Here is a 15033-nt window from a genome sequence, read left to right on the forward strand (position 1 = left end):
CACGATAGAAAATGTAAGTCTTGGGGGACACTTTATGTTTTCTTATCTTCCCTGTGTGCTGGCTCTACAGCCACTCTTGAGTTCTTCTTGACCTACGACCATACCTCTATATGCATGGTTCAAAAACTGCCATGGAGTCATCAAACCCAGTAGTACTAACATACATCTAGCAAACAAATAAATAAACCTTAGGCCTGATTAAAGCAGGATCTCATTGCAAGCAGAAAGTAGCACATTGACATGACTACCAAGTAGTTAATGTCATGTTTTATTGCTGTTTACTCATATCTAGTGAAGCCAGGCAACAAGGCAATGTCATACCCCACAAGTAGATGTATTAATCTGCTAGAAATCAGACATGTGTAAAGTTGCACAGTCGACACTACAGAGCTTTTTGCTTATAATTGATACATAAAAAATATACAAAACTTGCAAGTGATACAATGAAACTTGCTTCTGCACCACTGCTCTCCTTCAGATGTTTAAAAAAGTTACACAAGACTTTGTCTTCTATACATCTTATCACACAATAAAATCTCCAAGGTGAACCATAGCTGGGTCAGCTACTGAAGTCCAGTACACTTCCAGTCGTACAGTTCGCATGTTCTCACTGTCCACAGGGGTTCTCTAATTTCCTCCTCCGGTCAACAAAATCATGCATTTGAACCTTGCAGGTACCTGTAGCTCAAAATTGCCTGTAGATGCAAATGCGTGTTACTTGTTGCTCTGTCGTTGCTCCGCGATGGACTGGTGACTTATATGAATATATATTTCTTTTCAGTGAGTCAACCAAATCCAAATTCAATGCAACAGACATAATAGGCCTACGACTCTGAAAATCCAGGCCAAAGTTTGTGAAAAACATAGAAATTAGTTTAACAAAATGATTTATTATAACTTCATTAATAATATACAGACCAAGTTTCGTAACTTTGTAGGAATTCATTTCTTTGTTTCATTGCATGTTAAATTATCTATATTGCACCATATGTGTAATATACATTTGTTTATACACATCTTGTCAAGCAGAGTTCTGTCACGCTATGCATTTGACCTTTCAACCCCAACCCTCCCTCTGTGTGTTCTCCAGGATCTCCTCATAAAGCCAGCTCTGTGTGAACTCCTGGCTCTTGTCCATCAGTTGGAAGAGTTGTCGATACTCCTCCGGATAGACGTGACCCGTCAGTATGTCCTCCATCATGCCCATCTGTGACAACAGCTTACTCCCACTGTCAGGAGACCAAAGACTAAAACGAAAAACGTGAAATTAACATGAGAAACACGCTCAGAAGATCTCACCTGACAACATTACTAAGCATGCTATGTCTATCGTATTGCACTGATCGGTTAGTGTGGAATGACGTTTGACAGCATCTTTAAATGTGTCCACCACGTACTTCAGCCTATCGATGAGCTTGACCTTCCTCTTTGCCAAACACTGTTTCACCATCATCAGCAGTGTTGAAGCATTGGAGGGAGTGAGGCCTGTGGAGAACAGATCAGCCCGTGGACGCAGGCGTACCAGGCACATGTGATCATTCGGAAGCTGAAGAGAGCACAAAATAATAATTAAAAAAAATAAAAATAAATCACATCTCTTCAGATTCTTATGAATGTTTTAAACCCAGGCCTTCTCCTTACCCTGCCCTTGCGGCTAGGCGCGCTCTGTCTTGAAGTCACAAACGATTCCCAGGGCTCCTGCACAAAAGTAGAATAGCACATTGACTTTATTAGATTTCACTGTAGAATCGCTTCATTTCAGAAGTTTCTGTAAAAGGCTGTGTATAATATCAGCATAAAATTGTTTTAATACTGTAACATGTTTCCGTCGATGCTCCTGCAATCTGTACCTTATGCAGGAGTTCAATATCACAGGCCATCTGCCAGAGGACACCGAAAGCTCGGTAGTGCATCATATCACCAGGATGGGCCACCAGTTTCTGACAAAAGAATAATTGTATTTAGTATTTTAGACCAGACCCAGATTAGAAATTCATGAACAGACAGACAATAATACCAGCTTGCTGTTGAGCTTTTGAGGCCGAGCACAGCAAATAGTGTAGATAACCATACTGTGTGGATTTGATACTAACAAGTACAACAAAGTCAGAAAGCATTTGTATGCTTAATCAACAGTCACCAATCTTGGCGCTATAGGGCCACCGTTGTGCATCTTTTAGATTTTCTCCCAGTTGCAAAGCCTCTTCCATCAATGAGGGACTCATTATTGGGCTTATAGACCCTCTTCATTAGGTTCATTTCGGTTACGCTACATGATTGATAAGATTGAAAATCGTCTTTTCAAATGTAACAAGGGGTTCATTTACCAGGTACTCCTTCTCACTTATGAAGAGGTTCAGTTCTACTCTTCCATATCTGTAGACAGACAAACGCTCAAACAAAGCATAAACCATCTTCAGAAGCGTGCTCCGCTCATTACGCTGGGGAAGGATTCCCACCACTTTCACTGGAACGTCTACAAAGATAAAACACAAAACAGAGATTATGGGAGTGACGGGGGCGACCTGTAGGCTCAACCAAAAAGCAAATAAGCCTTTCTTTGTGTGCACATGTATATGGGGCAATGTGTTGAGTTTGATGTTGTGTTTACATATATGCTTGTTCTTTTTCTCACCATCAGTCCAACTCGCTTCTGATATTCCCAGGTCAGTGAACAGTTTGTCACTAAACATGACCGGAGGTTTCAGTTTTCCACTGCCAATGGGATCCAATTTAAAATAGTTGCAGTGCACGACTTCTAGTTGACCGTCAACAAGGCCTTCCAGCTCCTACAAGAGGAAATAAATGTAACTTAATATTTCAAATGCTACATCAAGGACATGTTGCAGTTGGCAACAAATTTATAGGTTAGATTAAGAAATTGACAACTTCTTTGTTGCAATAAAAAAAAAAAAAAGTAATCTGATGCTTTGAGATGTCTTGCTTACCTGCAGATCATGAAGGAAGGCTTTATCACCTTCAAGAGCCACAACTCTCTGAGCCCCGGCGTTCAGTAATGTTCTTGTCAACACTCCGGGACCTGAAAAAGACAACAGCAACCAAACAGACAGGTTGTTCATTATAAACTTCAGCACTACAACTATTTATATTGATAAAGCAATGCGAGGTTGGATTGAAAACATCCAGTGGAATAAATATGTACCTGGGTTACAATCAAAGATGACAGTTTTAGCGTCATGCAGATCAGGTCCAAGATGCTGTGTTACAACATCAGCCAAGCCTGGGGAAACTATAAAATGTCGCATTCTTTTACACGCCTGAACACGAAGTATATGTTCCTCTATCTCTCCGAGGTCCAGGTAATCATTTTGGCACAGAAGACGACGTTGGCCCTATAGAAAGGCAATGCAGAGTTAAAAAAACAGAAAAAGCGTGTGACATATTGAAACCCACTATCAACATTTCTACATACACCTAGGATTTTACCATTACAGACAATTTTGCTATTAAGTAGCACAAATCTGTATGCGACAGGAAAAAATAATACAGAGCAAAATTTAAAAAAAGACAAAACCAGAAGATAAAAGAAATCAACTTCAATAGAGTCTCAACAAGCTCTAAACAGACAAGGCCTAAAAGAAAATTACCCATATTTTTTTTGAACTGTAGGCAGATCTTAAAAAAAATTATTATTATTTCAATATTTTGTATATTTGTGAGAGTGGGTGTGTCCACCCACATTTGACTATCCTCTAATGTGTTGCCAAGTCTTAAACAAGAGAAGGGGTTCGCAACCTTTCTAATGGAGGCTCCAAGTTTAAAAAAAAAAAAAAAGGGGGGGGGGGGGCACTGCAGTTGAGGATCAGAATTTAAACATAAGAAAAAGCTTACTACCTGTACAGCTACAGCAGACAAGTTTCTGTGAGTGAGTGGAGATGAGGGGGAAGTCCTTTCTGTACGGGGCTGCTGGGTGTTTGAACCCAACGAGGGCCGACCAGGACCCATGGAGAGAGAGTCCAGGCTGTAGGCCCGTCTGTGAAAAACAGTAACCCCAGGAACACAGAGCCCAGAGCCACAGACAGGAGCCAGCACTGCCGCACGCAAACAAGACCGCCTTCTGATCGTCTGACAGCAACCAGAGCGCAGAACGAGCTCCATTGCTCTACAAATCTGAGTGGACATGGTGGACCAGTGGATGTAGAAACACGAGATGAGGAGAATGGAGGGAGATTCTGGGCCCTCCTTGAGAGGTGAAACTCTGAAGGAAAATACAGAGCATAAAAACAGCAGTGAACAAAATCATGTATTTCAATAACAGACACCTCATATATATTTCAAAATGCATTGCATTCACAAACAGCCTCATGTTTTCACATGATCCTTCATGATGCCTCACTTACTTACACTAAAATGTGTAAGTAAACGTAACGTACTACTGAGGTCTGAAAGTCATAAGGTTTGTCAGCCCCCACTTCGGAAAACACAGTCAAGTCATCCACTGCTCTGCAGTGCAATTTAGCATCACCAACTGTCCTGCATGCATTGTTTAAGGACAGTTCTGGATGTGACATTTCATAATAATACCCCCCTAAAAAAGTACATAAAGGATTCTTTTCCTCAGATTTTAGACTGATATGAAAAGGAAATGCCCCTATTATCATATACCTAGTCCATGTCAGACTGATAGTAGGTGAAGTCAGGATGTCACTCACAAAGTACTAACCCACTCTGATGTGGCATATGAAAATAAGAGCCTTCCGAAAGAGTACACCTGGATTCCTATCCCTCTAACTTCAGGCTGATAATTAAAGGAAATAATCATGCAAAAAAAATATCACACATCAGAATTACACACACCTCCATATTAACTGAGTGGTATGCTGGGATGGTCCACTATCACAAGATACTGTGTTTTTTAGGGGGATTTTAATTTTAAAGAAGTGATCAAAATGGGCAGATGTTTATAGTATTATGAAAACATTATTACATTACCACCTGAAATGTGTTGGGGTTTTTTTTGCTTCTGTAGGTAGTACGTTTTATTAATATTTCTTTATTGTCTGTATTAATGACGCAATCATTTATTTTTGTTTGTTTTAACTTCAGCAGTATTACAAATTTGTGTTTTATTAACTAACTTAGAAGGTGAGCTCTCGTCACTGGAAGGTCACTTTTATTTCGATATCCGTTTGAGCACAGCGAAACAGAGTGGCGGCTGACTTGACTGTGTTTCTGAAGCGGGTAAGAATAGTCTGTTCTGTTCGCACGTGGGTAGCTGGGAGGTGACATTAAAGCTACATACATTATCGCAACACTTCCACTGCATATATCGTGAAAGTCCACATATTTTAAGACTAAACATGCTTAACAGGCGAACAGGGTTTGCAGGATTTCAATCAAGCGAGCGTGGCTACAGGACCACCGTAACAGCCAAGTAGTTAGCCGATCAGCTAACCGTGTGCTAAAGTCCATCAAACCTAAAACGCGCAACACGATTGTCTCCCGGAAAATCCTATACATACCTCAAAGCACAATATGTAATAATGTGGAATATGATGACATGGGGATATTCCTGCTGGCCGAAGCGTGTCCGTTGGCCCCTTAAATGTCAGTGACATTGAGCATCCTGCTGACCCTCCGCACCATGTTTTCAACTGCACTGCCGCACACTGATGTCGTCATAGACAGGCGACCAACGAGGACCAATCACAGTGTACAGGAAGTGTCGCGTTTAAATCATAACTAGCATCTATAAACAATAAAAATTACGTGAAAGAAGCAGCGTATGCACAAGTTGAGACGAGTCACCCATACTAACCAACATTGTATTTTTTTTTACAATCTGTAAATTTAATTCAACACGTCGGGTAATGTCTGGGTAATTGAAACGACAACAAATATTAGCACAGTGATGCTAGGGAAGTGGACGCAGTGAAAAGCGCCGCTGAGCGCTCCGTGCTGTCACTCTGCCGCGGTGAGAGGTGACAGGAGATCAGGGAGCTATTCCAGCCTGACACGATGGCGTCCATCCAGACCTCTTCCAGCAGACCCTACCACCTGGTCATCTTCGGAGCCTCCGGTTTCACGGGGCAGTTCGTTGTGGAGGAGTTGGCCCGGACAGTGTCCGAGGGTCCGGGAGGCAATTTGAAGTGGGCAGTGGCAGGCAGAAGCAGGCAGAAGCTGGAAAAAGTTCTGGAGCAGGCCGCAGGAGTCCTCAGTATGTATATGAACAGTGTTTTCTTTAAGTTTTGCTGAAACAATAAATGCATTTGATAATTCTACTCATTGGAAAGCTCATGCAAACAGTCAGCCGTTGAATTTGTATCACGATCACAAAGGAAACTTTGTGTTACTCCACTGACAAAGAGAGGTTGCTTAACTTTGACCATTCTTGAGAAATCTGTCCAAGATGACACGACTTTGACCGATAACGTTGAACTCCAAAGTACAAGAGATGGTGCAACCACAGTTGATTAGGGTTTATTTAACGGACTACATCTACGTGGATCCGATCAAATTGAGAATTAATTGTTTTATTATCAAATATGTTTGATTCATTTATGGTCTCATGCCTACATTTGGTCAGTAAAAATCAGTAAAAAAGTTCAACCTTCGAATATGGTATTCTGTTTTTCAGGGTAATTGTTGGTATTGGTGTCACAAAATGAAATAAACAACAATAATACAGCTGCATTGGTGAATTTATTCCATGTCTAACTTTTCTCTTGCCCCGATTTAAAAAATTATATATTTTTTTATTTCTTTATATATGACACACACACAGACACACACACACGCACACAATAGTTTAAGACCTGAGTTCTATGTTCAGTTTAATTTGAAGGACCCTGCACTTGTGGGACAAAAAAACCCCCACAATTACTATAATATTCTATGTTCAATTGCATCAGCCCAAGTTATATTTCTTATGTACAGTATCTGTAATAATGTTGTTCATAGTGCTGCCACTATTTAAGCTATGTTTGATCATGTCAACACAAAATACCAGACAGGATTTACCAGAGCAACTTACAATGCAGCACTTAAAACATGGAAACTTTGATTGCAACCAGCTCATGAACGTTATGTAGTTTTCCAGAGGATTACTGAGTTATTCTGTTTTCCCCTCCTGTTGTCTTCTCTCATCAGGGAGTGTGCAACAGCTGATGGAACATACCAGCTGGTTGAACTTTGAAGACCGCATGTAGATAGTTTCTGTTTCTGCCAGAGGATTTAAAAGCTTACGACTATTATTTGTGCAAGGTCTCATAGAAAGTCCACACGTCACCTGTCCTGTCTACTTTGTGTTGGTCCATCATTTATAATCTATACATTTTCTGGTGGATTCAGCCAATGGTAGAGGAAATGATATACTGTGATTCATTGTACATTTTCAGTTACAAATGATCTCCATGAGAAAAACACTGTTAACATATGGTATCTTCTCTCTATATCAATCTCTATCAATTTTTCACACAAAATATAAGATTATGTGATATGTTCACCTATTCGATGTAGCTAATCTGACTGACCGTGGTTCATATTTAAGTAGCGTTTATCTGTCAGTGAAAAATGAACAAATTATCTGAATTCAGGCTGAGCCCACAGACTCTGTAAACGTTAGTGTGTAATTAATCCATCCTCAATACTTGTAGTGTAAAATCAATGTTCGGGCTCATATAATGTTATGTTTTGTTTTATTATAAAACAAAACAATATGCACACTTTGCAACGTTGCCTGGCAATAATTGTAATAGTGGCTGATGTTGGAGTGTAATTGTGTTGGGTGACCTGGCAGAAGATGAAAGTAAATTAATTATTGGACATTAATAGAATAAAACTTTAATAAAATCTAACTCATTTTGTGACAGGATAAATAATTACACTTATGTTTGGAATGTTGATTAATTAATGTCACAGAATTGGAAAGTGTGGGAAACAAATGGCACGCCTAATTGTCTGCGTCTGTGCGTTTGCTCGTTGTGCAGGTAAGCCTGAGCTGAGGACGGAGGTGGACATCATTGTGGCAGATGTACAAGAAGCGGACTCTCTGGCAGCCATGTGCAAACAGGCTGTGATTGTTCTCAGCTGTGTGGGGCCTGTAAGTAAAAGATGCCATAGAAATGTTCTGTGTTTTTATTTTCCTTTTTTTTTTTAACTTGGCGATGTCGATGGCTTTCCTGTTTTATTCTTGCGCTACTGGAACGTTGGCATTTCTGTAGTTTATCAAATCATCTCAATCTTCTATCTGTTTCTCTCTTCGTCTGCATTGGGATCCTCTCTAACGCACAAGCCTGGATTTGAACAATGAGGGCTACTGAGTTGCTTACAATAAGTTACATTGTGTTGAGGTCAGAATGGGGAGTTGGTTTCCAGCACTGTAGCAACATTCAGGATTATGTTTCAGATGAAATTCTTCACAGCAGCATTTTACCACATTGGTTCAAGTTGAGGTGCACAAACATTCTGTTTTCCAGATGTCTATTAATAAATGTGTTTAAATGTAATAAAACTGGTTTAAGTAGGGTGAGGAAGTAATGTTTAAACCACACCTTTTATTGTAAAACAGCCTGAAGAATGAGTGCCAGCAGCAGCACATGTTGTCCTGCAAGTGAGAAACACAAACTGTATTTAGATTCAGTTGTAGGTAGAATTTGAGTTGATGGCATACAAACAAACACACTTAAGAAAATCCATTCATGACAAGAATACTCATCATATGACCATAAGGAGACTTTGCTTTCAACATTAATTTGCATCTTCTATGTGCTTAAAAAAAAAAAAAAAAAAAACATTAGCCATTGATGACATGCAAGTCAGCAATATTTGAATTTGCTTATGTAACTTGTGCTTCCCTGAAACACTCAGTAAACACTGTACTACCTACAGAAAAGCCCCATTAGCCAAGATGTTTGAATGACAAGCATTTCTATTTTCATCATGCCCCAATGCATGGCAAAGCTATTCATTCATTCATTCATTGTGACTGTAATCCATACAATGAAACCTTATTCATACAGCACCTTTCATATGATATAAAGACATTTCACAAAATAATCTGAAAAAATTGAACAAAAAAAGATGAAAATAAAAGAACAAAATTCAAAATTTGTACTAAGAATGATTATGATTAGTTGAAAAAGTGGTTAAAAAATATCTTCAAAAATTGTAATCAATTATTGGAAAAAATACAAAGACTATGAAAAAAATGGTGTTTAAAAACCAGTAAAAATTTTACTTATTTTACTTACACGCCAATAAAAAATAAACAAAAGTTTTCAAAAGGAAATGCATAATGTGCAATAATTAGAAACCAAGCTAAAATGTTCTTTATATATGATTGATGTACCTATTAAAGTGGGGAGTACAACCTGTGAGCACAGTGTAACCAGTTCTTCAAGGTTTGCCTTGAGACCTGGAACGTGGAGCTGCACACTGGTAAAAGCTTCAGCAGATATGAATTGATTCACGTGCGTCTTTGTGTGTCTGCAGTACAGATTCTATGGAGAGCCCGTGGTCAAAGCCTGCGTGGAAAATGGCGCCCACTACATCGACATCTGTGGAGAGCCTCAGGTGTGTTTCGCATCGTCCATTTTGTGTGCTGCATGTGGGGTTTTTTTTTAGTTCACCTTGTTATGGTTGTGCTAAAGAAGTCATACCATCAAAGTTATTTGAAGTATTCTCAGTACATTTTTAGCATTTTTTGGAAAAACTTAAACTGACAACAGCCATATTAAGAACTGCTTTATCAGGTTTTTCTAATCAGGACAGATGCATTTTAAATTGTTTAAGTTGTTTCAGAAAACAAGATTCCAGGGTCAGTATTGATTAAAAACCCAGTGTGGAAAATCTAAGCAAAAATGATCAAATCTAGAATAATCATTTGACTGAAGAGTCATTCAAAAATGTGTTTATCTTTTTCTGCCCGTTAATAGTTTCTGGAGAGCATGCAGTTCAACTACAGCAACCAGGCGGCTGAAAAAGGTTTGTACATCGTCGGGAGCTGCGGGTTTGACTCCATCCCTGCTGATATGGGCGTCATCTTCACCAGAGACCAGTTCAAAGGTATTCCCTTGCACACCGTGTACACATACGCTCATACATTAATGCAGTGAAATTGATACTGAAGCTCACATTGACACCGATTCACAGGTATAGTTTTAGTTGTCTCTTGGCTTTTCTTTCACACTGGATGTTTCTCCACAGGGACACTGACTGCGGTGGAGAGCTTCCTGACTGTCGGTTCAGGACCTGAAGTAGGTCACGATGCTCCCGGGAGTATATTTGAGAAATTTGCCGTTTTTCTTGTCGTGATCAGCGACGTATACGCTGTCTCTAATGATTGTGCGCATCTGTTTACTCTTTCGGTCAGGGTGGATGTATCCACGACGGCACTTGGCAGTCAGCCGTCTATGGATTCGCAGACGGCCAGAAGCTCCAAAATCTGAGGAGGAAGTTTAATCACAAGCCTCTTCCCACCGTCGGCTCAAAGCTCAGACGCAGGTACACAGTTAAGTCCTTCAGAAGGCTTTTCTTCCCAAAAATCCATCAAATCCGATGTCTTCAATGCTATAAAGTGCCTGTGATAGGAGAAATACTGCATTGATTACTTTGAGTTAGAAATAAAGGTGACAAATATGTCGGCAGAAAAACATCTAATTGAACTGACAGATTTAAAAAAAAAAAAAATCTTCTTAAAACTTCACATGTTGTATAAAATATATTTTTTTCTTGTTATACATTTGGATGAGTATTCACAGAAATGACCAAAATTAGCATGTTGTCAGATTGCACTTTTTTCCCCCAAAATACCCGTTACCTGTTTTATTTTGGAGAATTACAAAAATACAGGCAATATGTAGGCTTTAATATTGATCCTATCTAAACATAGGTTTTATTTTGTAGAATATAATATTTTGAGTTGGCAAAAGTTTGAATGTATAAGGTGTAAGATTCACTGTTTGGACAAAAAAAATGTCCATATGAGTGAATTATGTGACATGATTCTTGATACCTTGTCTTATGTTTTGTTGTTGTTGTTTTTCTTCTAGGGGAGCGTTGTTCTTCAGTAATGAGATCCAGCAGTACTCTGTGCCCTTCATGGGATCGGATCCCTCCGTTGTGAAGAGAAGTCAGCGCTTCCTGGCAGAGGAATATCAATCCACACCGGTCATGATCTTTCCATGTTTCTTTGTTTTTCTGCACAGACAGTCTGTGTCATTTACATTCACACCGTCTTTACGTTTCCTTCAACTTGCTGAACGTTTCAAAAATAAGAGGGAGTTTTTTGTGTTTGAAAAAAAATTATTTTTTTACTGGAAGAAACCTGTATTTGGTGGCACGTTTACTTATCAATGACCCAATTAGGCATCACAGGGTGCAGAAACGGCTTTTGTATTCTTGCATTTTTTACATGAATGCGGAGTTTTTGTCACTTATTATGCTTTATTTCCATAGCATTCAATAATTAATTATTTAACAATATAACCATTTCTCTGTTATCTACCACAGGTCCAGTACGGTGCTTATGCCGGGGTCGGAGGTGTTGGAAACGTCATCAAGTTGATATTTGCCGGCATGATGTTTTGGCTCTTAGTCAAGTTCAGTTTTGGACGCAACCTTCTCATGAAGGTAAACAAACCCAACATGTAGAATCGCACTTCCCAGCCATCCATCTTTTATACCACTTTATCCAACTTAAGGGTTGGGGGGTGTTGTGATCACAACTGATTATTGTTTAGTAGTAGTTATTTTCTTTTTCTTTTCTTTTTTTTTCCCTGTACATGTCTGATTTGTGTATCTTCCTCCTCAGTACCCCGAATTCTTCTCCTTTGGAGCTTTCTCAAAAGCAGGACCAACAAGAAAGCAGGTATAGTGTGGACAGGCCAGCCATCTGTAAATAATACTTTTTTTTGAAAGATATGCTAATGAGCGGTCTGGTTTGTGTGTACTTCTTCAGATGGAGGCCTCATCCTTCCAGTTTGCCTTGTATGGAGAGGGCTACACGGAGGACCAAGACCCCTCCAAGGGGAGACCGAACGCCAAGATCCGCACACTGGTTCAGGGACCAGGTAAGTGGAAGTTTAGCAGAAGTCACATAGAGGCAGTAACACAATTCGATCTCAAGTAGTTAACCCGAAACTCGTGATACAGGCAAATGAAAACAGTCTTGTGATCAAATCACAACACTCACATTCACACCGATGGGCAATTTTAGTGTCTCAAATGCTTGTATTGAGACTGGGAAGAAAACTGGCCAATACCCAGTGAGAGAGATGATGTACAAACTCTCACTGTCGGGCCTGAGTGTTAATCACTACACCACTGTGCAGGTAGCACAGTCACAAGCTGCATTATTAACTAAGAAAGAGCTACTGAAGTAACTTTAATAAAGCGCTTTTGGGACTGCTTACGCGGTGGAAAAGCACTATAAAAGTAAAATGCATTTACCATTTAATGCTGACTTGTTTCTATTTGGCTAATGTGTGTTTTCTTGTATCTGTTGCTCTCCAGAGGCTGGATATGTGGCCACACCCATCACCATGGTGCAGTCTGCTCTGACTATCCTCAATGAAACCCCTGCTTTGCCCAAGAAGTGAGTTATCACATCTGTTCCTTTTGCCAAATATCCACATAATTCTTGTAGTTTATTAATGAAAAAAGCTTAATTTTGTCCTCTGCATTTAGTTGAATTTGACTATTTCCATTTTATTTCTATAGTACCAAATACCACACAGTCATTTCAATGCACTTTTGTAAAGGAAAAACCCAAGAATTCCGCACGAGTGAATGTGAAAAAGGAAAAACTCCCCTTTAACAGGAAGAAACCTTTGCCGAACCCTTTCGATCTCAGCAGTCTGTTGCAGCTTAACTAGAAAAAGGTCCAGGGTGGCCTGAACAGCCCTAATTGTAAGCTTTGTCACTCAGGTGACAGTATTATTGTGTAACTTAAATGCAAATTTCATAGGACGATCACTCTGTGCCTTTACAGTCTGCATACCAGAGAATTGAATCTAAAGCAAATAGCATTTGCCATATAAACAAAAGATTGACTCACTTGTGGTGATCTTGTAACACCTGGCTACAAAAAAAGTACCCGTCATCAACAGATGATGAGAGTAATTTTTTTTAATTGCTAATAATGTTGGCTGTCAAACATTCTTTACTTGATCATCATGGCCTGTGGCAAGTATTGATCCAGCCTTATACTACATTTAATATCGCATAAAGTAAATAAAACCTAAAAACGTTCGTGAAATTGTCCCATTCTCAAGTATACCAGGAAAGTCACTGGATGAATCTTAAGTTGTACATAAAGCATTATTTTGATTTTCACGGTTTTGTGTTTTCCAGGGGAGGAGTTTACGCTCCAGGAGCAGCTTTTGCAAAAACCACGTTGATCGAGCGCCTCAACAAGCACGGCGTCCAGTTCTCTGTGGTCTAAAGGTTGTACCATCCCTGATGCCGTACTCCACAAGTGTTTGTGAGCACTCATTGATATGCAGAATAACATCTGGGAAGTTTCCAACTTCAGAAAAGTGCCAGGATAAGTGATGTTGCCTTGAGATTTTCATACTTTTCATGTCGTCAGAAATTTCCCAACTTCTTGCATTGTCCTGGATGCACCGTTAACATTCTGCCTGCAAAACACGGCGCAGCCAAATAACTGATCTGTTGAAACATGGTGTGTGTGTGCATGGTCTGCCAATAACATATTAATATTTACTATGGGCACTCTTTGGTTTACCTCTTGCTTCACACTGACGATAAATGACTTTTTTTGTAATTGAAATTTAAAATGGTTAAAATTTGCTGTATAACACTTGGGCTTAAATGAGACAAAGGTTTATGCGTTCGGTAGGATTTCTAATCTTGCCGCGTCTGCAAAATTGAATCGGTCATGTCGTTCATTTTGGACACCACCTGAGATTTCCATAATTATGAGCTGTCTGCTGTAGATGAGAACATTTTCATGGTTCTTGCAGGGACTCGTGTGATTGCAAAGGAAACGTCAGTGGAAAAGGAAACTGCGGATGTAGTGAACTGTATGGAGACCAAGCTTCATTTTTTTTTTTTATATATAAAGGCTGTAGCATCGTAGGTACAAGGACGGTACGAAGCTGGGCTCACTAAAACATCTCATGTCAAACATTTACAGCTTTAGTTCAGTATTGTGATGGTCGATCCTCACCAGTTTGCTTCAGAGCCTCGTCGGGAAATGCATCCAGTTGCTTTGGTACCAAACAGCATGTGTTGCTGTGTGAAAGTGAATAGATCCTCTCTGCTGCTCCATGTAGTGGATGAAACTTGTAACTCTTTTTGATCTAAAAGTTTTTGCCGTTTCCAAGGCCGTGAAACATTTAACCCACAAAGTAGAAATGTTGATTTCTCTGTTTGACTTGTGCGCACGTGATAAGTGGTGTTTTGGGATTTTCTCCTGGTGATTTGCTTCATGTGGACCTCGTTAATAAAACAGACTTGACAAATATTTACTGGTCTTTCGTATTTCTCATACAAATGGGTCGGCAACACAAATAAGATTCATAATGGATAAGAGTTTTAATCTGTCATTTAAATTATTAGGCATAATTCTAAGATGTAGATTAAGTGACTTTTTTTTTTTTTTTTTAATCTCCGATTCCTCACATCCATCTTTTGTATTTACTTTTTCATCAAGTTTGTGACAACGCTGCAGTCATTCAGGTTCCAGTTGTGTCAAAGTATCCCACCCATCAGATTCTGTGTAAAAGGTAAAACACAAGACAAGTTGGATGCCATTCAGAGCCACCAGAGAGATGACCGTACACACACCTGCAGTCAAGTTATTAAAAATGAGCCACTGTACCTGGTTGAATCCCAGACACATTTGAATCAAACCTCGTCTTTTTCTCCCTGAAACTTTGAGCTGCAGTTGTTTAGTCATTTAAAATGTAGCCGTCATTAGATCCCCTTCGCTCACTCCAAGATCCCATGATGGTCGATTTAAAGTTAAAGGATCACAAACGCATCTTCAAGTTGCACTGCCATGAGCGGCTCTATCGAGTGGTCAGCAGTGTGTTAAAAGTGAAAAAT

At 39.5% G+C, this 15033-nt stretch overlaps 2 protein-coding genes across 2 annotated transcripts; one reads left to right on the forward strand and one right to left on the reverse strand.

Annotated features, from left to right (window-relative positions):
• Window positions 1–260: 260 nt before the first annotated feature.
• Window positions 261–5625, reverse strand: tfb2m (transcription factor B2, mitochondrial). Its single transcript, XM_080501191.1, has 10 exons — window positions 5484–5625; window positions 3856–4219; window positions 3164–3353; window positions 2949–3040; window positions 2636–2789; window positions 2328–2476; window positions 1851–1940; window positions 1642–1698; window positions 1398–1546; window positions 261–1247 (listed from the first exon to the last, which is right to left on the reverse strand). The coding sequence occupies exons 2-10, from the start codon at window positions 4141–4143 to the stop codon at window positions 1058–1060; spliced, it is 1359 nt and encodes a 452-aa protein (XP_080357317.1). The 5' UTR covers window positions 4144–4219; window positions 5484–5625; the 3' UTR covers window positions 261–1057.
• Window positions 5626–5899: 274 nt separating this feature from the next.
• LOC308133520 (saccharopine dehydrogenase-like oxidoreductase) lies at window positions 5900–14449 on the forward strand. The gene is made up of 12 exons (XM_080500934.1): window positions 5900–6178; window positions 7950–8062; window positions 9454–9534; window positions 9897–10026; window positions 10168–10217; window positions 10334–10464; window positions 11013–11130; window positions 11473–11592; window positions 11774–11830; window positions 11921–12032; window positions 12475–12556; window positions 13315–14449. Exons 1-12 carry the CDS (start codon window positions 5980–5982, stop codon window positions 13403–13405), a joined length of 1284 nt encoding a protein of 427 aa, XP_080357060.1. The 5' UTR covers window positions 5900–5979; the 3' UTR covers window positions 13406–14449.
• The last annotated feature ends 584 nt before the right edge of the window (window positions 14450–15033 follow it).

The sequence above is a fragment of the Blennius ocellaris genome (assembly GCF_963422515.1).
Source record: "Blennius ocellaris genome assembly, chromosome: 1".
Lineage (NCBI taxonomy): Eukaryota > Metazoa > Chordata > Actinopteri > Blenniiformes > Blenniidae > Blennius > Blennius ocellaris.

Coding starts and splice junctions, on each gene's coding strand:
- tfb2m (XM_080501191.1), bottom strand. CDS start 4,143: ATGTCCACTCAGATTTGTAGAGCAATGGAGCTCGTTCTGCGCTCTGGT. Junction 3,354..3,855: donor TGTCTGCTGTAGCTGTACAG/GTAGTAAGCTTT, acceptor GCCTTTCTATAG/GGCCAACGTCGTCTTCTGTG. Junction 1,941..2,327: donor TAAGTGAGAAGGAGTACCTG/GTAAATGAACCC, acceptor TTCTTTTGTCAG/AAACTGGTGGCCCATCCTGG.
- LOC308133520 (XM_080500934.1), top strand. CDS start 5,980: ATGGCGTCCATCCAGACCTCTTCCAGCAGACCCTACCACCTGGTCATC. Junction 8,063..9,453: donor TTCTCAGCTGTGTGGGGCCT/GTAAGTAAAAGA, acceptor GTGTGTCTGCAG/TACAGATTCTATGGAGAGCC. Junction 10,027..10,167: donor CACCAGAGACCAGTTCAAAG/GTATTCCCTTGC, acceptor GTTTCTCCACAG/GGACACTGACTGCGGTGGAG.